Here is a 25,134-nt window from a genome sequence, read left to right as displayed (position 1 = left end):
TTTTCCTCAAGTGTTGTGGCAGAAAATGAATCTTCAGGAAATGTTTTAAATGGCATTTTTCTTTTTTAATTCAAAAGCAATCGCTTGCCTTTGCTGACACTTTTAACTACTTTTAGTATGCTGGGGAGGTAGACACTGTACATGACACAGAAGTAGTGGCCCTTTGACACGTCCAGCACTGCTGTCTGACATGACAACGTAAACCATCTGGCTCTCACAGATGCAGGGAGCAGGGGTATGGGGGTTAATATTGTATATCCCCCCACCCCCATCCCCCACCATTTGTGGTGTTTCTAATAGCTACTGTCAATCAAGCACCCTCCTCTTCCCCATCTGAGGAAGGAGATGCACATTTGAAATTCCTGCCTAGGTGATACAGGAAAGGAAGAAGCAGGCTGTAGCTGAGAGACAGAGGGAGACCAGATTATTTTTCATTGCAGACTTAATAAATTCATTTATTCTTCTGAATTTCAGCTTTGCAAGGGACAGGACCCAGGCAGACTGGCAAAGCCTGAGAAGAGGTGGGTGCTCCTGCCTCCTGCCTGCCCCACTTTCCCTCTGCATGGACAGACCTGGGCTGAGAAGGCAGCGACCCCTCCTGCACACCTGCCCAGAGGACACAGAAACTTGTGCCATCAGAAGGGCAGGTGAAGATGATTTCACTCATAGCTTAAGTATGAAAAGGAAGTCAAAAGCTAGCAGTGTCTGAGGCAGCTCAGATAAACATACTCCTGCCTTCCCTGGTTTGCAAAGGCGAAATGAAGGGTCATGAGAATGATTCAGGCACAGGGAGACTTACAAACTTACTGCATAAATGACCAAAGAAAAGCAACAATTTAGATTCTGTTTATAGTTAGGAACCGCTAAAAAGAAGCTAAAACAAACATCCTCTTCTAGGTCCAGTGCCAAACACATCATTGACTGAAGGCTCTCAAAATCCAGAATGTTAAACCAAGGTTGGATCTGGCCAGTCATCTCTGCTCATCCTTTCTATAAATCCTGAAGTGTGTGTTAGTTTTATGGCACAGTCATAAACCAGCCAAATGTAGAAGTAAATGACCTCATACCAGCTATCTCTCTGCAGATAGATTCACTTGGCAGATAGCCAGGAATTGATTGACACACATCTTACGGAACTAGAGTTAATTAATATGTCTACCAATTCCCAAATGGATCTCAGGAAGCAGAGAATCTGTTTAATGCAGTAAGCAATGACATACTGTGTGTGGTCAAGAGACAATCACTAATTGCCAAGAATGCATTCTGGAATAAAGCATTAAAGGAGGGGGGGGGGGGGGGGGGGGGGAACACCTTTCCACTTTGCAGCTCCTTTATCTGTTCACAACCTTATGCTTCGAACATTTTAAAGACTTATGTTTCAAATATCAAAAGACATTTTTATAGGGAAAAATGGTTCCCAGACTACAAAGTCAACACTCAAAAGGTCTGTTAATTTTTCTACAAGAAGAGATTCTGATTTTTAAATAACCGAGTCCTCATTCATTTAACAATGAAGTCTTTATTTTCAGGGAAATCTGCAAACCTGAATTGCAAAACCATAAGGTAACTTGAAAGGGCTGTTCTTCGAAGATCACAGAAGCTGTGAGTAATGCAACTATGGATTCACCAGTAACACATATCCATAAAGCAGTCCATCGAGCAATATTGGGTAAGCCAGGGTGAAAACAAAGTAAAGTGGACTAATTTATATTACACACTCATCTTAACAGGAAAAGATTGGCTTTTCTGCAGAGAAAGAGTATTAAAATGGAGCACAGAGACATTCTAATCAAATCTTCAGCCAGAAAAACTTGCATAGTCCTGTTGCTTTCTGTGCGTGATACTGTTTCTCACCAGGGAAGACCATGTTATTATGATGGTCACTGACAAAACAGTACAAAAGCTACTGCAAGATTTCTGAAACACTAAGCAAAAATCAGCAAGCTACAGATTTTTAAAAAAAAAATATGAGGGAAAAGAGAGAAAAAAAGTGATTTATTTCTCACTAAAAAACAAGGAAACAAAACCTAGGTCACATATGAAAACCCGTCAGTGTGTTAGGACAAATCTGAGAAGTGGGATTTATGAATGTGTGATGCTATTTTAATTCCCAGCTGGGAGAAAGCTGCTGTGGTGCCAAACTGTACAGACTGGTAGGAGACTAAAGGACAGAGCTGGGCCCAGAATAAAACACACAGGCTGAACTACCCCTCTTATAACTGGTATACATCCCAACCAAACAAAAAGACGGTGCCATTCATATCATGAGCCAGGTAGAATGGGCTTACTCGTATTTATTTAAGCCCCTGGGGGAAAAGATGCTGTGCAGGGGAGAAAAGGACAGATTCTGCTGTGATTTATCAATCAGCACGTCAGCACCTGATGCAGGAGCAGGTCTTACCGGATCTGCTCACCAAGCCACAGAAACCTGGAAGAGCACATTTTGGCAGGACGAGATCATGGCTAAACACCAATAAGGATTAAAAAGAGGAAAAGGAAAAATACTGTTTTAAGATAGTTTACCTCAGGATGGCTTCCAACTTCAACATAGGTGCAGACTGGATGAAAAGCTCCTGTTCCACAAGCATACAAGTGGGTTTGGTTGTAAGCCTTAAGCACCTTGATGAAATTAGCACATTCTCTCTGCAAAGAAAAGGGAGGGAAAAAAATGTATCCACAGAGTTAATTCAGTGATTACGACTAAGGGGAGCTCTTCCATGTTAGGGATATATGGCTAAATGAACAGGTTTTAAAAGTGATCATTTCATGCTGTTTAAAGCTTGTTTACTGCTAAGCATTTAATAAATAGCCTGATTTAGGTTCTCATTTAAATATCTTTGGTTGGCATTTAATTAAGCATCCACCCCTGAAGAAAAGATTACACACAAAAAAAATTTCCTAATTCTTGTCTCAAACATGCTTCATCTTTGTAATTTATGCTATTGCCATGTTTGTAAGACAAAACCCATTTATAGAAATGTGTCAGAATGAAATAATGAAGAAAAATGGACCAACTGTTTGCTTGTATTCAATTAAGTAACAGTTAGAAAAAAGATGGGCCAGATGGAAGGAGTTGATGAAAAACAAATCATTGATATAACATTTCTAACAATAATATGAATGTTGCCTCACCCCCAACTGCCTGTGTTCAGGGGCCAGTTTTACAAGGATGTACACATGTGTACAAAGCTTTAGTGCAATTATTGGCAGCCCCTAGAATATAACTTACAAGACTTGAACTTAACCTTTTCTACCTAAGTAAATTACCCATCGTGAGTCATTCCAGTTCTCAGTGATTAAAAACTTAATAGCAACACTAACAATCCCTAGTACAAACATTATCTGTTATCTGTTAACAAAAATGTCATTATAAATGCCTAATGTTATTAAAATGGAAATGTGTAACCTAATAGTCAAGATGTCAACTTCTTCCATTTATTTCATAGTTTTGTTTTAATCGGGTCTAACCAAATGATGAAAATGCCTGTAAATCAGTCTACTGACACAATTAGAAAAAATGGATTTCAAATAGGAGAACAGTAAGAACACTGAAATAAAATAACCATGTCCAGAAAAGTTTGTGTTTAAAATGAAGGGGACTTTTCTATGCATATTTGATGACTTTTTTTGGTACAGCACTCAGCTGTACCTCTCCACGTGGACCAGGGCCCATAGAAACACCACCTGAGCTACCACCTCCAGAGAAATCTCATTAACTGGCATCACTCATCTCTGTAACTTGCTTGCTAATTAAACCAGATACTCTGAAACACAAATTAATGGCTCTGCTAGGAGAATGCATGTGCAATCTGAGGCATGCCTTAGGCCACCACAGGGAAAATCAACGAACTTACACAGATAAAATACTGATTCCCTGCCTTACACAAAGGACTGTACTGAAATGACATCGCTCTTCCAATTTTATTGTTTATCTGCATAACAGATAATGATAATGTATTAAAAGGAGCACCCAGAGAAAAGTATACTGAATCTTACTATGTCCTTGGCTTACTGCTGATAATTTATGTTATCTTTCCAACTGAGATGGAAGAGAAAACAGAGATAGTTACGGTAATCCAACAGGAAATTGAAAGAAATAGAGATGGATGTTGCTAGGGGTCTCTCTTAATTCTTTCCATTCTGACCTTTCTTAATAAAAACACACACGATTTCTGGTACAGATGTACTCTTCCTCCCACACATACATAAACGTGAACACACATTTATTATATGTATATGTACATGTATCTACGGACTGCTCTTCACTGTCACAGTAGCAGAGTACTAAAGCAAATACCTGGTATAAATCACCAAAATTATAAAGTAGATTTCGATATTTTTCTTAATGCTGTTGTCCTTTTTCCTTTTAATAAAAGAAATATGCAAAAACCATGAAAGTGTTTTAGTATTTCAATGCTTGCAAGAGTAAAAATGGGCAAACACCACAAATTCATGTGACACTAAATATTAACAAAATTGAAATAGATCCTTTCTTAAATTCTGATATTCTGTGTTACAGATGAGAATCTGACTTTGGCTGTATAATTTGAAACTGACCAATGATCTGTGCACTATTAAATAATTCAGAATTTTCTCATTTAGAGTTGTATCTGGCCAAATTCAATCGCACCACTGTTCAGCAGGACTGTGTTTTGCCCTGTCTGGTTTGATGTACCATAATTTCAGAAATGTCTTTGTGGTCTGCTACTATGCTTTATTAAAGCTTTAAAAAATTGCCTACCTGAAGAACTTGAAATGTTAGAGGCCAGTGGACACATACCTTTGCAAAATGCTGTGAGTACATGAGCTAGACCCACAGCCAGTGTGAATCAACACAGACTGAGCTGATTTCAGAGGAGCTATTCTGATTTACAGCAACGCGCCACCTGTGACTCTATATGCACTTACGCACTTGCTAAATACTGTTCAGCTGCTTATCTGTAATGTACAGCAAGAGGGTATTAGATAGCTAATACTTTAAAGGTGAGGTGGAAAACCCTGCTTAGTTTAGGGACAGAGTCTTTGATTTCTATGGATAGAAATTAAGAAAAATTCATCAGCTTCACTGAATTATTCTAATTTAGCCTATGGGAGTGAGGGGTGGGGGCAATTAACTCTATCATTGCTATATTTGTGCTTGAAGTGTTCAGAATTGAGAGTAGTGTAAATGTGTTAATAGCAATAAAGTTACTCTGGATTTATAATACATTTCCAAAAGCAGATTTGGCTTATTCACCCCTGCTTTTAAGCTCTCCTTCATTCCTGTGCAACATATTTTTTACCATAGCTGCCTGAGAAAAACACAACCTAGTTAAACAATGAGGAAGGTAAATACCTACAGCAATAAACTTTTGACTCTGACAAATAAATGTACATAACATTTAAAGTTTCTGGTCCAGTTCAGACTGCTTCCCTGTGTTTTATAGCTATATAAAGGAACCATTAAGGTCTATTCAGTAAATTCTCATACACCTATCTAACAGATTAGGTTTCTTTATATATTTTACATGGTTGTAAAAAAAATAAATAAAGAGGGGTATTAAACCACAAAAAATGACATCAAAGTAAAGTTACAGTTCTGATTCAAGCCTTTGTCAACTCGGGAATTTCAAAGTGAAGTTTCTGCCCTGCCTGGGAGAAGGTGTTATTCTCCCTGGAACAATAGCAACAGGCGCATATTTCCATTGCAGACTAATCACATTCCTTCCTCCATCTAATTGTGCTTAAGTATAGCTGCACAGGTACAGCATCACGTGTGAAAATGTTGTGCCCATGCATTTAGTATTCTGAACATAGCAAGAGTTTGCTTTGCAATGATGAATATTAGGTTTTCCTGGGTTTTGTGCCTGGGGGATGAAAAAGCTTCCCATGGACCTGTAATACACCGACTTTAACAGCTTTGAATGGTTTCCTCGGCCTCTAAAATTCAGCATACATTTAGGACGAGGCAGATATTCTGATCAGGGGATGTGTGCGTGCATTGAATGCAACGTGGGTTTGCCATCACATGAGACCTGGGTGACTGACTCCCATTTTCCCCAATCCTGCTCTCGTGGCAAGGCTCCTACAATGGCATTCAGGCACTGCCAGGGCTCAAACCTGGCAGACAGCTCTGCTGGTCCCGACACCGCTGGCTACATCAACTTGACTACAAAGCAGCTCTCCGACCCCCTTGGCTGGAGGCCTGGAATGACTTGGGTGTCTCTAACTGGGTTTGTCCCACTTGGCAACAGCATCTCCCCCTGCCAGACCCCTGGGCCAGCGCTATATTGCTAGTGTGAAGGTCTCTGCCAGCAGAATGAGGCATTTCACTACATAATCTCAGAGAATAAGGCACTGGAAAGGAGACAAAGATGACAAAGGAAATGCAGTATCTCGGTAAAATACAGCAGACGGCAGAAAATATCCACTGGAGGAGGAGGAAGTAACCCGAAGCCAGAATCTGTAAGGAACAAATTGTCTGGGGATTCAAACACTCTGTCTGCGTGGGAGTCCATCCAGCCCCTCCGTACCTTTGTGTCCATCTTCATGTTCCCCAGGAAATTGATGTTGTTTAAAGGGAACATATTCTGGACATATCCACACCCTTTGGATAATGCTTTTTATCAAGTACAATAGCCACAGGAAGAAAACTGGACTCTAAAAAAATTGTTTTCCAGGTGGAAATCAGGGTAGGGATTTTTTTCATATGTGAAAGCAGAGCGGTGTGGGAGTTTACTTTCAGCCCAATAATGTGAATGAAAATGAATGCAAGGTTTGCAAAGTTCTCTGTAGGCAGGAAAGTATTACTTGGATGAGTTATGAAAACAAATCTTAAAGAAGAGGAGCACTGGAATCACTGTAGCAAATCATTATAAATTCTTCCACCTCATAATCCTGTTTATTATAATGGGCAGCTTAATATCAAGAAACTTTTCTTGTCTACATAAAGCTAAACACTGGTTTATGCCCTAAAGCTTGAGTTTATATATACGTACATAAAGTAGAAAGCATAAGCGATTGCATATGGTACAGAATGATTAAGGTAGATATTCAAATAGAAAATTAGGTACATCATGTGGGAGTTACTGCAGTCCTTAAAACCCCCATTCATTTATCTTGCCTACCCCTGGAGAGGATTAATCTTCATTTATATTTCAATAAATGGTATAAGGTTTCCCCAAGAGCTGTAGGTTCTGCCTTTGGCCTTGTACAGAAGTACCTCTGTCTTCAAATCCAAGCAGCTAAGCCCCTACATCATGTCCAAGACCTTTTAACATAGCCAGTGAGGTCTTTCTCTCTCTGCCCTGACAGAGGGAACTTCTTTAGATAGCTACTTTTAAAATGTTTTTACAGGGTAACTGCTGGATCTGCTTCTGCAAACAGTCCTGTGATGGCACGATTGGCAATATCCTCCAAAGCACAGCTGAAGAAATGGCTCATGCCCAGTCCCGGCTCTGCCACGTGCCATAGCTGAAGCACACCCCAGATGTGGGGCACAATCCAGTCTCTTTCTCTGCTTGAGGGAATATGGACCGTATCCCTCACTGAAGACCAAGCAGATACTCCAGGCTTTCCCAGGGCTAGTTTGGCATGTAAGGACACAAGGACTCCAAGTGAAGCCGTTCTACCTTGTGTCCAGGAGTTAAAGGTTCATGTGGTCACCAAGGAGTTAAAGGCTCATGTGGTCACCAGGCAGGACCACTGCCCCAGAAGTTTGCTGGGCATTCCTGAGAGAGAAATAGGTTTTAACTTCAGGTATGCTATGGACATTTACACTTCCTCTAAACTTGTCTGAGGAGGTTATGGGATTCGGACCCCCAGCTCCATATTGACAGTTTATTGAAAGTGGCTAAAACCATTTGCATCATACTGCAGTAACACAGCCAAAGCACCAACCCCACGGCACATTCTGCTCTGCTGAACTCCTACTTGTAGAACAAAATGAGAAATTATTAGACTGTCACATTCAGAGTGTGAATTAAAGTCAAAGAGGTCCAATGTGTCAGGACAGAGAGACGCTGAGCATATATATACACATATAATGTGTGTGCACATATATATAATATATACATCATATATCAAATACACACATATAATGTGTATATATATAATATGTATAATGTATATATACATAGTATAAATACATTATATACTATGTATAAGGGCAGAGGGCCTGTCTTGAAGAGAAGATAAAGTATTAATTAAGTTTTCCAGAAGGGCACCCACTATATGAAGATCAATGTCTGACTTCCTAACCAAACACACACATTTATTTTTTAAGAGTTTTCTAATATTTATATACCAAATTGATAGAAGGGCTTATGCAGAGAGAGATTAGCCTGAAAAAATAAATTACAAAGAAAATGTCGTAAACTAAAAGCATAGGAGCCAAATGCAGAAAGACTGGAAAACAAACACTACAGATATGTAACACTGATTAGTCTGTGTTATGCAGACTTTTCCCGGACAGTTACAAAAATAAAGTCCATCCATCTGTCAAAACATCTGCTCCGTGTATTAAAATTAAAACAGAATTTAGCTGGTTTTTATGAGTTTCCAGTAATTATCACTCCTCCAGAAGCCTGGAACTTACAGCCTTCGATCTGGATTACTGATGCAGCAAAGAGTTTTTAATAACATCTTTTTAAGTAGAAGTTAAAGGGTAAGTCCCTGTGACCAACTAATATCCAGATTTTTCTCCTTATTTTAAGAAAGCTGGGTTTTCTTTTCTTTTTTTTTTTTTTTTAACCAACATTGATATCCATACTGCTTCTCAGATATTACAGCAAATGCAAATGGGCAGATTATGCAGGGCAATAAGTAGAAGGCTAACTAATCCATTACAGTATCATTAACTTCAACAGTTTTCTGCCAATTTAATCCCGATAAGGATCAGACCCTGTAATATGTTCTCCCTTTATTTCAGCCTTCTCACATAGCCAAGTGATTAAAATATCAGAAGGCTTTGTCTAAACTGGATGGACAAGGGGATTTAAAGCTATCGTCTAACAGCTGGATGAACTAAATAAATATGTGCTTTTTCTTTCAAATCAGAATGGATGGACAGTTTCCATATAAAGTTGCATGCATGAGTTTAATTAATATGTTTAGGTTGGGGTTGGTGGGGTTTTGTTGTTCTTTTTCTTTTCTTCTTCTTCTTCTTCTTCTGCCCAATTACTTGAATTCTCAAATGACGAGGTCAGGGATATCCATGGAGAATAAGTAATCCCTGATATTACTGCTGTCATTCAAATTTATCACACTGCTGAAAGATGTTCCAGACTTATCAGGCAGCCTTTTAACTTCTCTCTTTTGCTAGTGGGCTACTATCAGCTGCAATCAGTTCAGTCTGTATTGGTTAGGTATCCTTCTCAGCAGCACTGTTTCAAGGAAAATATTTCTGGCGTGTTAGCGCAATAAGCACACGTGTGATTGCCATGTACGCAGGTGATGGACTCTCAGCTAGATCCAGCAAACACTTTAGCATGTCAGTAAGCGTGTACAAGAAAATCCTGTTCAGGGTGAGCTCTACATGGCAAGTGCTTTCACAGCTCTTGCTGCTTGTCTGCAAGTTTTTGTGAAATGCAGTAACATCACTTAAATATTATTACTGTTTCCCTCTTTCTATTACAGTAACACTTAGAAAAATACTGGTGAAAGAGCACAATCTGCCTAAACAGGCCCAGAACACGCAGGGAGCAAAGCAAATGATTCCAGTCCTGTTAAAATGCAATGATCTTTTAAAATTTTATTTTATCGGGACAAGCTAGTTGGCAAGGCTGCTGCAAAGCTGTTGTGCTAAGTGCTGCATTGGCAGCAACGGGACAGTCCCCGAGTACTAGAAACTGTGTACCAGCCCTGGTGGGTGGGGAAATGGTGCCTGGCACCTGTACTTGATGAGATAGCCTTCTAGCTGAACCTGTACAGGCAGGTGCATCATTTTACAGCGGGGGAGGCCAGATGACATGAAAATATTTGCAGACTGCGTTTTATTCCTGTGCGCCCCTTGCAATATGGATCAATAACATAATTTCTAACCCTGTTCTGTCATTGTTTTACCTTGCAATTAGCAGGATCAATGTTTTAGAGTCCTACCCTCTGAAAAAGAACCAGTCAGCAGTGCTGGGTGAAGTCAGTTGAGCAGCTCAGGTGTTGGGGTCTGTGTTACAGAAAGGGCTCTCTATTAACTTATGTCCCCATTAGTCAGAGCCCTATAAGCAGTGTGTGTGCATACACAAATCCAATATAAACCTACAGTATGCAGAGGTAAACAAAATATCTGGTCTCTTTTATAAATCTATGTTATTTTGTGGACTGAATTCTAATTGTACTTGTCTTCCCGTCTCAGAGCTTTGAAAATGCTGACAGATCCCCATATTCAGTGGCCCTTCTATTGGATCGTGATCTGGAGGGCTTGACCTTTCTGGAGATGGCAGAAATGACACTACTCTTATGCATGGTGACCGCTGCCAACATTGCAGAGGAACCATTGATTAATTCCATATCTAGATTTTCCTCTGCTGTCAAGATGTGCCCTGAGTAGTTTCAGGTGCTGATGAGGGTTGATAAGACATTTTCAGTTGCCTGGTACAGCTTATTGTACTTCCAGTTATCTTTCCAATTCATTCATGCCTGTTATCTCTCTGATTTTTTTATATGACAAGAGTTCATGAGAATATTTAAAATGTATAATTTACTCAAGTTGCAGGATGTCTGCATGAATTTAAACCTTTAAAGCACCAAGACCAGAAAAAAGAAGCCAGCTAACAAAGCATATGATAAAAAAAAAGCCACTGAAAAAAGCAGATATATCCTGATTCCTTCAAGCCACAAAACCGCACGCCACATTAGCAAACAGCTGTATTGTCAGCACGCTTGCACAGCAGATGGAAAGCTCTTCTGGTTTTTCCTTTATGTTAGTGAGCACGAAACACAAAATGTCTCCCTGCCTGTCTACCCACCTACTCGCAAATCTGGTAGTCACTACTGGTACTTGGTCATTTGACCCAGAGTTTACCACTAAGGCTAAGCATGGAGGTAGCTCAGCCAGGCAGAATACTCCCTAGGGTCTGTCCTCAAAACAGTCTTCAGCCAGAAACCATTAGGAGAAGTCATTAGAAGCCATGCTTTAAAGATGCCTCCCTTGACTGCCCAGGCTAAACACATCAGTCCTTCAGATCTCCATCGTCAGCGCTCACCATCTGACTTAGTCGTCTTGGGAAGTAAAATTTCTCCCATTTTTTCCACATCAAGTATATTCAAATTACAAGACATGTTTCCAGTCCTTACATCTGCATTCAGCAGATGCAGATAATAATTGCTCTGGACCTGTGAACAGCTAGAGGGATGCCAAGAAAAGGCTGTAGCACTACATACCTGATCTAATGACCATATCATATTTTTATACACCAGGTTAATGCACAGCTAACAAGACAGAACAAAATCTTTTGTGGGTGCAGTCTGGCACACAAGTGGGTTTTCAGGGTTTTGCAGCCTGATCACTGTATACTAAACCTTTCCATGAGTGTTAGCAAGTTTCCTTTATTTTCAATTGTTTTTTCTTTCAGTAGCGTGCACTTCCTACAGCACAGAATGAATTTATTTAAGGAACAGAAGAGTATTTCAGGAATAACTCACAGCATTGGGAAGCTTTGAGGTGAAGCGGAAGCCAGTTCTTTTCTGACCCTAACTTTAAAACAAAATTGGTTTTGCTATGTAAACCTGTCCCACATTGTGGGCATGGCTTTATTAGCAAAGAAATGAACAATACTGTCCGGTTTCAGCTTAAGCAGTCTCACTGAGCCCAGCAGCAATTTAAGTTGCAACCGCAGCAAATCTAAAGAGTCACTCTCATCTCTCCTATCTGGGTGGGGTAATCACCTGTCTCCTGGAGAAATCAGATTACACCCCGCCTTTCCGAGTAGGTTCAACACCTGCTAATGGGGTGGAGTATTTCAGACAAACAGGTTGTCAAGCCTGTTATAGGCATATAAAGCACTTCGGCTCCATACCAGTCAGTTTGCCTTTATTCAGCATGCTACAAGGCATATCCCGTAAGGACTTCCGCTCACCGCCACCTCGGAAAAATGCACTCAAACCTTCTGTGTTGAAAGTGAATGCAAAACCATGAAGCGCTGAAAGGAAGCAAAAGACTGTAACACCTTTAAGCGGGAGTTGCTTAGCCATATGTGTGCCTCTAAATAAGCGCACTCTGTAAGACAGATTATGGAGTTACGTGTGCCTTACTGTGGGAATCCAGAAATTTGTGTGTGGATATTGAACTGTTTTGACACCACAGAGAGATACTGAGCAGTGAAACCTTAAGTGACAGAAGTTTCAAATGCCCATTCAGACAAAATTTGGCACCAAAGTGAAATTGTTGAAACGAGTTTGCTGAGCGGTTTTGGGGGTTGGGTTGATGTTAGATTTTTTTTTTCTTTGTTGGTTTGGGGGGGGGGTGTTGTTTGTTTTTGTGGTTTTGGTTGTTTTATATATATATATGTATGTATGTATGTATGTATATGTATACACACATGATACATGTAAACCAACCAAAAGTTTTGGAAGACACTAATCAGGAGGGAATTATCGAAGGGAAAAAAAGATCAATAGATGATTTGATCCAACACAAATCCCATCAATCACTCAGAAAAAGAAAAGAAAGCCAACAAAAGCAAGAGGGAAAGATACAGACTCACTCTTTATTTACTGTTCTTAACTTTTCTTGTTCCACCATCTTCAGAATACAACACTTTCTCTGCACTGAAAAGGTTTCTTTAAAGATCTTCTGTTGACATGAAGGTGTGGCAACTGAACAAAGCATTAGCTTTGACATAGGAAATAATTGCGTATCATTTCCTAGGTTATTTAAAGAACTTTCCCTTTAGTTCATTTACTTATTACAAAAGCAAAAAGACAATATTTTAGACTTGTGTGCAGCAGGGAGGAGTTTAGTAAGACCTACATTTGGTGTATGTTAAGTCACAGGACCACAGAAAAAAATAATCAGTTCTGTACTAATGTAATAGAGACATAGTGACCATATCTTGAGTATAGAGAAACTGTGATACGTGATCTTTCAGAGCAGACCTACCTTTAATTTTTAAACTATCCTTTCTTTTATTAAAGCAACAGAAAATCCCCAAAATAAACCAACCAAACAACCAAACAAAAAACCCCAGTCTGTTTGCTAAAATAGAATGTGAAGCAAATTCAGGGAAAAAAAAAAAAAAAAAAAAAAAAGAGATGTGCCTGGCGCCAAAGGAAAGGCTTTTCTCTAACTTCATGAGCTTCAGTCTGAAGCCCTGAAAGGAAACAAGGACTAAACATATTGATCATTTTTACTAGTTGTCCAGTTAATGTATTTCTCTGGAAAGAAATGTACAAAGAACACATTTACTCTGTCCACCCTGGGATGCAATAAATCACAACAAGGAATTACCCAACATAAATTTGAAATAGCAACAGCTGGTAACTCAGCTGTAAATAAAAGTAATTCTCAGACTTTGCCAAGGCCAAACAAGGGCTCATGAGGACACCTATTGATAGAACATTAAGACCCATAACTTTGGGAATTATTTTTCCTCATTTCTCCTTTACTTCCCCTTTGCTAACTCTGTGACTTTGCATTTCAAAATATAAAAGAAAGGAAACATTTCTGCAAGACTGCATTAAATCTGCTGAATATTAAGTTTCCTTCAGAAGCAAATTTCTGTAGTCACACCTATAAACAGAAATAAGCCCAAAATTGGAAAATTAGCTTTCTCCTTGAACTGTATCAATTTGTTCCCCACACTGAAAGACTCAAATGAATTCCCATGATACATAAGTGGGTAAAATATGAAAATATGCACAACCGCCAACTTTGTTCTTCCTCTATATAAGTACACAAGTTATGACCTTAGAGTAACTGATTTGCCTTGGTCAGTTCATATAAAGAAATATATGCAAATGCCTAAATGAACACAAGCTGTAGGATCAACATCTGAACGCAGAGTCATAAATGAAGCTTTATGCTGGTGGGTGTGTTGTGGGGGTCCATCCAAGAACTGGAGCTACCACAACGAGAATTTCCCTGGGGGTGGAATTCTGTTTGAGCGCTCCACGGAACTTTGAAAGACTCCAGTGTAACATATATATGTATGTATGTATGTATTTATTTTATTTATTTTTTTTTTTTGCTAAGCTCAGTTCACCTCTAAGTGAGGGGTTGTAGGGTTTTTTTCATCCCACACCCCCCACCAACCCCACCCCAACCCCACCTTTCTCTTTTGTTTGTAGTCTACGCAATGCAGTTTTATGCCGCAGCAATATTAAAGCAGCACACTACTTACAAAAAGTCTCACTCACCACCCCAACGGTAAGAAATGCTTTGGTAGGAAATCATGCCCACATTAAAGATTGTGGATGAGACGGAGCAGTGAGCAGCTTTCAAGCTAAGGAACTCAGCATACTAACTGGGGCAGCTGATGGAGTCGAAAGGCGTATGCAGTGGCAGTATTTGTCTTACAAATGGCTCAAAAGTCACATTTCTTCTTGTAGTAGGTAATACCGACAGTAAGTTCTGTCCCTAACCTCAGCGGGGGTCCATTGCTTTGGATTTTTGCTCACTCTACCCCTCCCTATTCCCAGAGGACATTCACCTTTCACTTTTCCCCAGGCTGGATCAGGGTCCTGAGCCTTTAGGCTCTGTCCAAGGATTTCAGTGCTGTGCTGGAGACAGGGAGCCAGAAAGAAAATGGGGATGGGAGTGAGGGGTGGTGGATGGAAAGCTGGGAATCTGGCTGTAGATATCCTCCAAAGGAAGAACCCTGGCACAAAGGGATGAGCTTCTCTTTGGCACACCCAAAGGGCCAGGCGTAATTGAACCAGAAAAATTGTGCCTGTCAGATGAATTTAGAAGCCAGCTTTCTAGATCCAGCCAGCATTGTATATTTAGTTTTCAGATTCCCTCTTCAGATCTTTGTTTACAATAACAGATGAAAAGAATTACTTTTACTTTCTGCCTCCGTGGTCTTCTATTTCCCCTAAGGCAACAACAATAATAAAATGAGTTAAAGGGAATAGTACTCATTTATTGCCAACTTTGTTTTTCCAAAGTATCACCAGATATGGCTGAAGGACACTTGCTAAGTTACATATCTTTTTTTTTTTTTTTTCTCTTCTCCTTTTTCGTCTTTCTTTTCAGATGAAATCATTGCACACTGATGGATCTATAAGCCTATGGAATTACTAATCTTCCTGTGATTTAGGGAAGGGCTGGAAAACTTTAAAGGAAGCATAAACCAAGATGGCATACAAACATTTTGGCTTAAATTAAGTATTATCATAACAAATGACAAGGTGAATTAATTTACAGCCATGTGATTCTACCTGCATGAACCATAAACTCAACAATAAAGTGCCAGCCACATTTAAATACAAAAAAGCACGTGCAGAATATAGCTCTATCACGTGTAGCATAGAGTCTTGCCGCTTTTTCACTGGGAACAGGTTTCTGATCTAAAGTGATTCCAAATTACCACCAAGAGAACTATCAAGTATAAAAAAGTCAGTCACAGTTGAATTCAGGTAAGAGTTAATAACTAGGTAAAACATAATGACAATTAAATAGCCCAAGTAGAAGTCTGTTGCCTATAAATTATAATACAGTCAGTGCTAATGCACACACAATCGGGCTGATACACTTTAGCTGTTAAGGGAAATGACACGAAAGTGTGATTCTCTGTATGGACCTTCTTGTTCACGTGACAGAGAATATGTAGAAGTTCGCTGGGCACCATGTAAAAGTACTTGCTACTCTTTGTGTCTGTTTGTATATCAACATTCATTTCTCACCCGACACATCCAGGGAGAAGCAAGTTTCATACAGCATGCAAAGTGCATATAAGTATCCGTCATCACATAGCTTGTCCTATGTAACTTTGTTAGAGTACCCATTGAAATTTTAAAGATTTACACATGTCAAGGCCAGAAGAGACCATTTCAACAGTTTAATTTAAGCTGGGATCTTTACAAGCGGCTAAATAAATTAGAAATCACACTTGAAAATCACACTTGAAAACAACTTCCTAAGGTGCCCTTCAGGAACACATCTTTAAAGCTTTCAAGTTGTAGAATCTATCATACCCTTTGACAGGGGTTTCTCTGATCAATTGTGTACCACATGAACTACTGCTATGCTGCCTCAGACAAACCTAGTGCAGAGCTGTATCGACTAAACAGCAGCCAAAACTTTTAAACCAACAGTAACTTAATAGTTTAAGGACTAGATTAGCTTTCCAGTCAAGAAGCTACCCCTACCATAGCCCTACCTGCAAAACTAACTAGTGTTTCTGGTAACTTTTGCAAATCACCCAAGCTTTGCTTTGCTGGTTTATGACATCCCAGGAATATCAAAGTGGAATTGTAGCAACCTTTTTTTTTTTTTTCTTTTCTTTTTTCTCAGTTACCTATTATTTAACCCATATGTAATACGGAGGTTGCCATGTGTTTCTGCTGGGTCCCAGGTGCCTGTGGGATCTTAAAACCAAAATATTGAGGCTCACTAGTGAGGGATATGACTAGCAGCATGTCTGTACTGGAAGTTCAGTATAAAAGCTGAGAAGTATTCTGAAAAGACTTGTCTTCTTTGATTATTACAAAGGTCTGGTCAGGAATCATGAGAAATATTCACAGGACTTAGAGCAACCAGAATAGATCACATGAGAGACTGAAGTCCAGAATAGCAAGAAATCCTCACAGAATTGCTCTTTTAGATGAATTATGTAATCAAATATCTTCTTTGTTATTTATAGTCTTTAATTTTTCATGAACAATGTTACTTTGGTTCTTGTGATACTCTATATTGAGGAAATGGAAATATATTGTAATATTAGGTACTTACTATAATATTAGGGATTATAATTACAATTTTATTGGGAAAAAAAATCTATATTTTGTGGGAAAGCATAGCAGTTAACTTCTATCAGAGAGTCCTGCTGTAAGTATTGCATAGCCAGGGGAGTCCCTCAGCCTCTTTTCTAAGCTTTCCCATATTAAAAAAAAAAGAAAAAAAGATCCAAAGCATACTTTAAAACGTTTGTCTATCTATACAGTGAGCAAAGCTTAACTAATTGACATATACTAAGCATTTTAAGAAACAGAAATGAAAATGACTGCTCAAGGAACGCAGGGATGCCAGGAGAGTGGGTCCAGCCCAGGATGGCTGCGCTCTGCCAGACCCTGTGAGGGCTGTCCCCAGCTCCAAACCCACCACACTGAGACGGGCATGACTGACAGCATCAGTATCAGGAATCCCTCTGAAGGAGTGCAAACGACAGTAAATTACCACTGATAATTATGAGAGGAAATCTCGGAGGTCATAGTTGAGGTTAGCAGCAGGGCAGAGCTGGGGTTAGGCTTGCGCTGCAGCTGCTGCAGTGCACCTGGCCTATTAGTGGGGACTTGCATTTTCAGCACTGACTTCCCCGGGAGATCAATAATTTAAAAAAAGTGATTTTTTTTTTTTTAAAAAAAGACCTCAATGCAGAAGTATAGACTGTCATGCAGAAAGTTTTGAACCGTCACAAGTGAGGAGTATCTAATATCTTAGCAGCGGTACATGCTGAAAGCAATATTAAATCAAGCATGGTTTATACGCCACACTATTTGTCCTCTATTTCTCTTGTTCCCTCTAATGAGAGTCTGTTGATTTATTTTTATGGCCTTTATATTTCCCACTCCCAAGGTACTGACAATAGCCTTAAGTAATAAATGAGGGAGGAATAAGTTTCTTAAATGATCCATAATCTTCATCTATAATTACAGTTAAGGCAGTTACATTGAATATTTCATAAGGCACTGTTTCATGGCAAGAATAGGTAGCTGTAAATATTTAAAGGTGATGACCAGAACACACCAAAATATATATTCCATCTTTCCAGTTGCCTACGAAAACTGGACACATGTCACACAAAACCTGTACATTTTTCGTAATTTTTTTTAATGTCTTACCTACACTTGTAGAGCTCTCTAAAAATTTTAAAAAAAGAAAGCAAAACCACCCCCAACAACCCATATATGTGAAAAAATATTTCTGAAAACCAATTATTTGATTTTAGCCACATTTTGCTATACTACTGTTACCCTCAGTTTGGGCTGCACTGTATCCTGAGCTCTCTGCTCCTGTTCTGGCTTATACTTTTCCACCAGCTCATGGAAGTGCTGCTTCTAATGCACACACAAAGGATCAGAGCATGCAGCTAATGTGCAAGGGGCACACGCTGCACTGGAGTGTGGTACAGGCTTCACCTTTCACCCAGATCAGCAGGTATAGCTGTCCCAATATCACAGGAAGCAAAAGAATCAAGGTGAATAAAATCGTTGCAGCACAAATAGTCCTCTCAAGCTTACCACAGTCAGAGGACGGGGACCTGAACTTCCCAGCTCACTCCAGAATAATAGTGTCTCTCTATTTACAATGAAGGGGTTGGAATCAGCCTAGCGCAACGTATAAAACATACTCTTCCTTACTGTTGTGATTTTCTAAAAAGATTCATTACAAAATAAAAGAGTACATAATAAAGTACAAAATAAAAGAGTGAATCTTTTATTAATTTTCTAGGTTTCAACCCCAGCTATAAAAATATCTACTTAATATCACAATAGTATAAAATCAAGTTGCAAGGTTAGTTAATTTGCCTGGACATTTACCACTAGCCTTTTTTTTTTTAAAAAAAAAAAACCTGAATATCAGATATTCTAGTTCTCACCTTGCAAAGCACTCCTGAAAATTATTTGTGAACAAAAAGATGGATTAATATAAATGTATTATTTATGTGTAATGAGAAAGCCCAAGTATCTGTCCTATCACATATGTAGCTTAGCCCATACTTCTTATTTTTTACTTAATCCACCTCTACTGTTCGCAAATGGCTTTTTATGAAGACAACTGTCCTCTATGGCCTAAGCAAAAACCGATGAAACTGGTTTTATCATGACCTAGGAAATTATTCAAATGAAGCTCTCTAGAGACATATGGTTGGCATTATGAATATTTTACAGAATCATCTCTGAAAATCAGGCCAATAGCATATACACATGGGGCCAAGTTCCACTCTCAGTTATACCTTGGCAACATCACTGATTTCCCATTTGGCTACGCTATGCAAGTATTTGTTTGGCTTACTGCATGCATGTATTTTTTATCTTGTTTTCCCTTCTTCAGCCCTGCCTTCCCATTTCCCATATTGTACTTAAGAAGTTATCATCAGTGTGGAATGATTACTATTTGGGGGCTGCTGGCTGTGTCTCTCCTACTTCATAAACACAGAATAAGATGTACACAGGAACGAGGGAAAATGTACAGAAAATTATATCTAATGCAATAGTGTCTTTCCTGAGGCACTGCAACGGATGCAGAATGTTAAAACCACTTTGACTTCAACTTTGACTTCAGTCTTGCTATGATCTCCATGCAGGAAAAATGCTCAGGGAAACCCACTGACTCCACTGAGATGCCAGAAAGAGAAAGCATTTCTTGGGACTCACTGTAGGACTGGGAACGGGAGCAGGGCAAAAATAGGTTGAAATATGATGTATCCTAAGATCAGGAGACAAGTATACAAGGGTTACTATTTCTCATTCTGATGTTTCTCCTCCCTTCTCTTGTAAATAAATTCTATTTCCTTTGCATGATTTCCATTTATAAATTTAGAACCTTGGTCACAAAGACAAAATTTAATTATTTTGAATAAGAAGGCTGAGATAACTCAAGACTGACTTATGATCAAATGTGTGACCTTACAGAGGAGGAAAAATTATTCAAGAATTAGCACAATAAGACATAATAAAATATTTACAATTTTTTATAAAATAAAAATATGCTAAAAAGATTTGTACTTACCAGAATATCTTTTCCAGCCCACTTGCACTCATCCCTTCGGGAATGAGATACAGGCCAAACAATCTAAAGACACAGAACAAAAATCACGTTGTGTTATTTCATGCTTCCATAATCACAAATTGCAGGCCAAATGCTACAGTGTGCCTTTACCCAGTTTCTCTTTTCCCCACTCTTGTCCTTATTTCCTTTTCTTCCATAAACTCTGATGACAAATAAATGAAACAATAGGAGCAAAATAGGGATATTAGGAATCACAGTAAAAACAAATCTTGAAATATAGTCTGTCTTGTGATTCTCAGCAGTGAATCTCGGATACCAACAATAACAGGGTTGACTCTTCATTAAGTGAGTGTTCTTTTACTGTGTTTAATCTGATGTAATGGAATGGGGACTGAGAGCAAAAAATTGGAGATCCTTACTAACAATAAGTCGGGTCTATGGGAAATGCGATCTCATGTTAGAGTTACAGCATCAGAAATGAGGTGTTTCCCTCTTCAGTGCATCTACTATTTCACCCTTTTTATTGCATTTAATTAATTAAATAATAAAAAGGAAGCCATAGTATTTGAAAAGTATCACACCATCAAAATAGAAATGTTCATGCGGTTCCTATAGAGCTACCCTAACACAAGTAAATCTAACCTGGGGTTTACTGTAGTGTTTGTTTAGCAGAAAATGGATCTCACCTCATACAGAGAAAATCCAGAGACCCTCACAGTCAATTATTCATGTTTTTTTGAAAAGCTTTTAGGAATTACATATAGAATAAAACATGATCTTCCCATAAAATGCCAGGCTATTCATTTGGGAGCCTCAGATAATGCAATATGAATGGCCATAAGTCTGGATTACAGCCTTGGTGTTCAATATAGTTTGTTAAAAGAAAGTAAAAGGCAAAGTACTGAAAAAGAAATGAAAAAAGAATAAATATGGATGACAGAAGAGGTCGAAGGAGAAGTTATATATGACATTTGAAAACACATTTTGCAACCATGTTTTTAAATTCCAAATTTTCTAAAAACTTAATGAAATCCAAACAGTGATTGAACATCTTAAGTCTATAAAATAAGGCTGAAAATTTTATGACCACATTCTCTCTCCAAGGATTCCTGCTACTTCCTGTTTCTATTCTCAGCTTAAAATGTGCAAAGACATGTGAAAATTTAAATTTACTAGGTTGAAAAACATTAACCAAACTTCTGAGGTCTCCCAAAAGGAACAGTTCAAGTTCAGTTCAACTTTTGAGCAAAGATTCCTATACTATTCAAAGCAGTTGTCTAATCCATAAAACGAAAGGCTAGGTGTTCTTTTTCCTTATTCTCACAGCACAATATTTCCCTCTAATTTGTTTCAAAAGTCAGCTAAATTGAACCGCTTCTAATAGACTGGGAAGTTTGGCTTTTGGAGTTGTGCTCCTTCGCAGTCATATGTTGCTATCAGCATTTAGACAGAAATCTTTGCTCTTTTTTACACGGTGGAAGTAACAACTGGTGAAGCTGGAGCTGAAGTGCAGCACTGGCTGTGCTGTAATTTTGATCAGAGTTTCTTCTGTGGTTCTCCTGCCTTTAATAAGCAGATACCTAAATTCTTTAAGCCTTTTTATCTATATTTTTAAGTTGAAATTGTAAGTCTGCTCTTCACGTCTGTTGCCAACATTCAGTTCCATGTTACCAACAATTCTTTATTTAATATAGCAATATTTGTACATCATTTCAAATAGCCTTCTAAAGGTATCTGAATATGTAAGTATGTAAGATACAATTCCTCCCATTCTACAGAGCTGTTTTCTGCAATGGAAACACCTTCTTTCCTCTAATTATTCCAGATGTTTTGCACATTAAGCTATCAATCCCTCAGAGAATTCAAATAAATAGCTAGTTTCCTTTATAGCTGCTCTAAAGAGAATAGAAAAGAAAATACCCAGTTTTCCTTTTATCCTTTTTTCCTTAGAGAATACAAATGAATAGCCTGTCTTCCCTCTGAACAGAAAACACAAGGTATTTATTGCTATCATCTTAGGAAGTTAATAGTCAAATGGGCAAAAGGTCAGGAACACCAAGAAAAAAAATAAATCCCTGGGTATTGAAGCAATATATCTCTCATAAAAGGGTACTCTCTGTATTTTAAAATGTGCCATCAAAAAACTTAATATAACAAATAAAACATCCATCCCATCGTTTACCTTCTTAGCATTTTTTCTTATTAAAATAAATGAAAAATTATTATTTTTTTAATTTAGACTCCAACAAAAGAACATCACTTTAGTGATTGTCAGCTTTTAATCCGTTGCCAATATTTACTGGAAAATTATACTCTCCACCAAGAATGGCAAGATTTTATGGACTTAGTATTCTTTTATTAATAGTAAATCTATTCTGGTTTGAAAGCAGCAGAAGCAAAGTGCCTGCAAGTGCTGGGCTGAAGGACAGAAATAAACTCTCGGACTCTCAAACAGCTTTTTTTTTAATCTGTAAACAAACACAGAGTAATAAGGCCTTTTTGTGTAAACTGTCATAATAGTTTGGGGGTGTTAGCAGTAAACATGAAATTATGTCTTGTTTGGAAAATAGATGGATTATTCACTCATCATTTACTTTTTCATAGTCTGAAAAAAGTATTGTAGATTGTACCGTCATAGGTTATACGCTTATTATAAATTTCAGTCAGCAAATGCTTTCACTGTAACAGTATTCCTGACATCCAAACACTTACTACATAATTCACAAACTACCTGTGCTTGGCATAGTCTGAGTAATAACAATTCTGCAACATTAAAAGTCTATGTTTACATTGCACAAAACATGAATGAAAGTACCTTTTGATATTCCTTGATGTTAACCAGGTTGAAAGAAAATATGTGATCCTTTGCTCCAACGTACAGCCGACCGCGTTCTTCATCCAAGAGGAAGGTATGGTAACTGGAGCTATTAGCTAGTCCATTGAAATTGATTATATTGTTGGATTCCAACATTTCTGTAAGATAAAGGTAGTACTGTCATTGTCAATATGATCAAATAGAAGACAGGCTGATATTTTGACTTTTATAGATTTCATGTTAGGAAATTGTACTTACGGAGCAGAAACCAGCAAAAGCATTATGGACCTGGGCCCACGAATGTTTTTTATTTGAAGTTCCCAGACCCAAACTGCTTGTGAGATTCAGCTCTACACAAAGGTCAAAATGTCAGTGAAATCAATTAAAAGCCTGTATGAGGTTTTAGGTGGTAAAATTCTATCCATGTAACTCATCAACTGTTGGACAAAGTTCAGTTTTGTTCAGCGAGATTTACAAGAATAAACCTGAGGAAGACCAGCTGATAAAAAGCACATCTGAACACAAAATCGCCTACTTCCAGCTTACAACACTATTCAATGCAGATCAGTAAGTTATGAGAAAGGGTATAAGAACGACTGGTTGATGAGATAAAACAACATGTACAATCTATACTTACACATATTATCCTCCCAACTTACTGACACAGACAGAGTGTTGTTTCTTTGCTTGAAATTGTGTATTTATCCACCACAAGACTAAAACTAGAGAAGGTAATTTTGCTTCTGTTTAAACTCAAGAATAATCTTCTAGTTCTCAAACTTCACACAGAGCCGTTGCACTCTTCAAGGACAGGATTTTTTTTAAGAACATGAATCCGTAGAATCCTCTTAGCTAATCACAAACATTAACAAAGGCACATGCATCTTCCCCTAAACTGCTTAAAAATATTTTTTTTTCCAATAAGATAATACAGACCATATCAGTATAATTTTTTGTGAAAGCACTTTTTCTTTATGCCTGTTTATCTACGTTCTTATCGAGACCAAAGCCAAACCACCTCTATCATTTCAAGGCATGTCTGCACTAGACAGTCATCAATAAGGAACTTTTCCCGTGATGACAAATCCGACACAGTTCAGGCCTCGACCTTGTGATGTACGGAGGTGAACATGCAGTTTTAAGAGCAAGAGCAGTTCCTTCGATGCCAGTGCAGCTCCTCACACCGCACCCCTGAGGACAGATGAGAAAGGGAGCAAGTACATCGGGATCCAAGGGCTGATAGCTAGAAGGCATGGACAGCCCTTCAGGCATCTAAGGACTGTGTTAGCTGGGCCATACACGCAAGCCAAGGGGACGTGTGGCTCCTCTCAAAATAGCTGCCAAATGCTTAGATGTCTAGGCTTTGCCTGACAGCGCAGCTACCTGCTAGGACTTTGGTTTTCAGTAAGATCGATTCCATTTTCCACCATTACTCCAGTTAATGAGACTGTGTAAGATAGAATGCCCATGCTGATAAAAATCAGGGTGAAATTGCTGTTAAAACAGAAGCTTCTGCTTCATTTTCTTATTAAAATAATTTTCCTTCTTTTTTTTCCCTTCTTTTATTTTAACCAGGACAAAGAAGATGTTAGCTGGGGCTTTTTTGGACCTATATAATAGTGGTACTTATGATTCTACAGACTTTCAGTGCCTGCAGATTGGTAGTCCCACAGTTGTTAAACCTATTTTTCACATTTGCTTATACCAGGTGGATTTTGAAGCCCGCTGGTATAAAATGGTTAAAAAATACTAGGCAACAAATTCAAGGAAGACAAAGATAACACGAAGAGTTGCATATAGTTCAGGCTAGTTTTGCCCCAGCGTTCTTTGAGCTTATTTGGAAAAACTCTCACTGGCACCAAAAAGAGTTTGCGTAGCAGGACAGCAAAGTGTCAAGAGTATGCACTATATATTGTTCCTGATTCTATGTTTTCCCATTTGTATTACAGAATACTTTTTTAATCTCGTACTGCTCAAGACTAAAGTTTTCAATTTATTTATTTTTTTTTTAATGTAACAAGAAGAAATCAAATCACCCCAAGCAGTCTTGTCAAAATAATTCTTCTGGCTTCCTGCCAAGTTCTAGAATTTGACTGTATTGTCCTCCAGTTCACTTATTTGCATTTTGTTAGAGACTTTACTAATTCTCTTTACATTGTAATGACTGATTCAGATGTTGAATGTCGACTCACTAAATAGTGAGTGATGCAGATGATTGATTGCTTAACTTGTCTTAGAACTCTCTTGCTAGAAATGCTTTGCTGTCATCTGTATCTGATCATTTTTCTTATAATATAGCTGTCAAAAGCCTTTGTAATTATTTCATCTTTCTTGGTTTGGAGTCACATAGGTATGATTCTGCCCTTTGTGACTGCAGTGTAAAGACAAGTGTTTGCTGAAGTCAATGTTACACTAATTTAAAACTGATATAAATGAAAATAAGATTGGTTAG

At 38.4% G+C, this 25,134-nt stretch overlaps 1 protein-coding gene across 1 annotated transcript in view; it reads right to left on the bottom strand.

Annotated features, from left to right (window-relative positions):
- The window catches only part of SEMA3A (semaphorin 3A), a 170,156-nt gene that overhangs the window by 98,433 nt on the left and 46,589 nt on the right, over positions 1–25,134 (bottom strand). Inside the window, exons 2-4 of the mRNA XM_005240155.4 lie at positions 22,683–22,840; positions 19,868–19,930; positions 2,524–2,643 (exon numbers count right to left, since the gene is read on the bottom strand). Coding sequence (XP_005240212.2) covers positions 2,524–2,643; positions 19,868–19,930; positions 22,683–22,840 — 341 coding nt within the window. The remainder of the gene's footprint in view (positions 1–2,523; positions 2,644–19,867; positions 19,931–22,682; positions 22,841–25,134) is intronic.

Source organism: Falco peregrinus, chromosome 6 (genome assembly GCF_023634155.1).
Source record: "Falco peregrinus isolate bFalPer1 chromosome 6, bFalPer1.pri, whole genome shotgun sequence".
Taxonomy (NCBI): Eukaryota; Metazoa; Chordata; class Aves; order Falconiformes; family Falconidae; genus Falco; species Falco peregrinus.
Note: the sequence above shows the minus strand (reverse complement) of the source record. Positions and strands in the feature narration are given on the sequence as shown.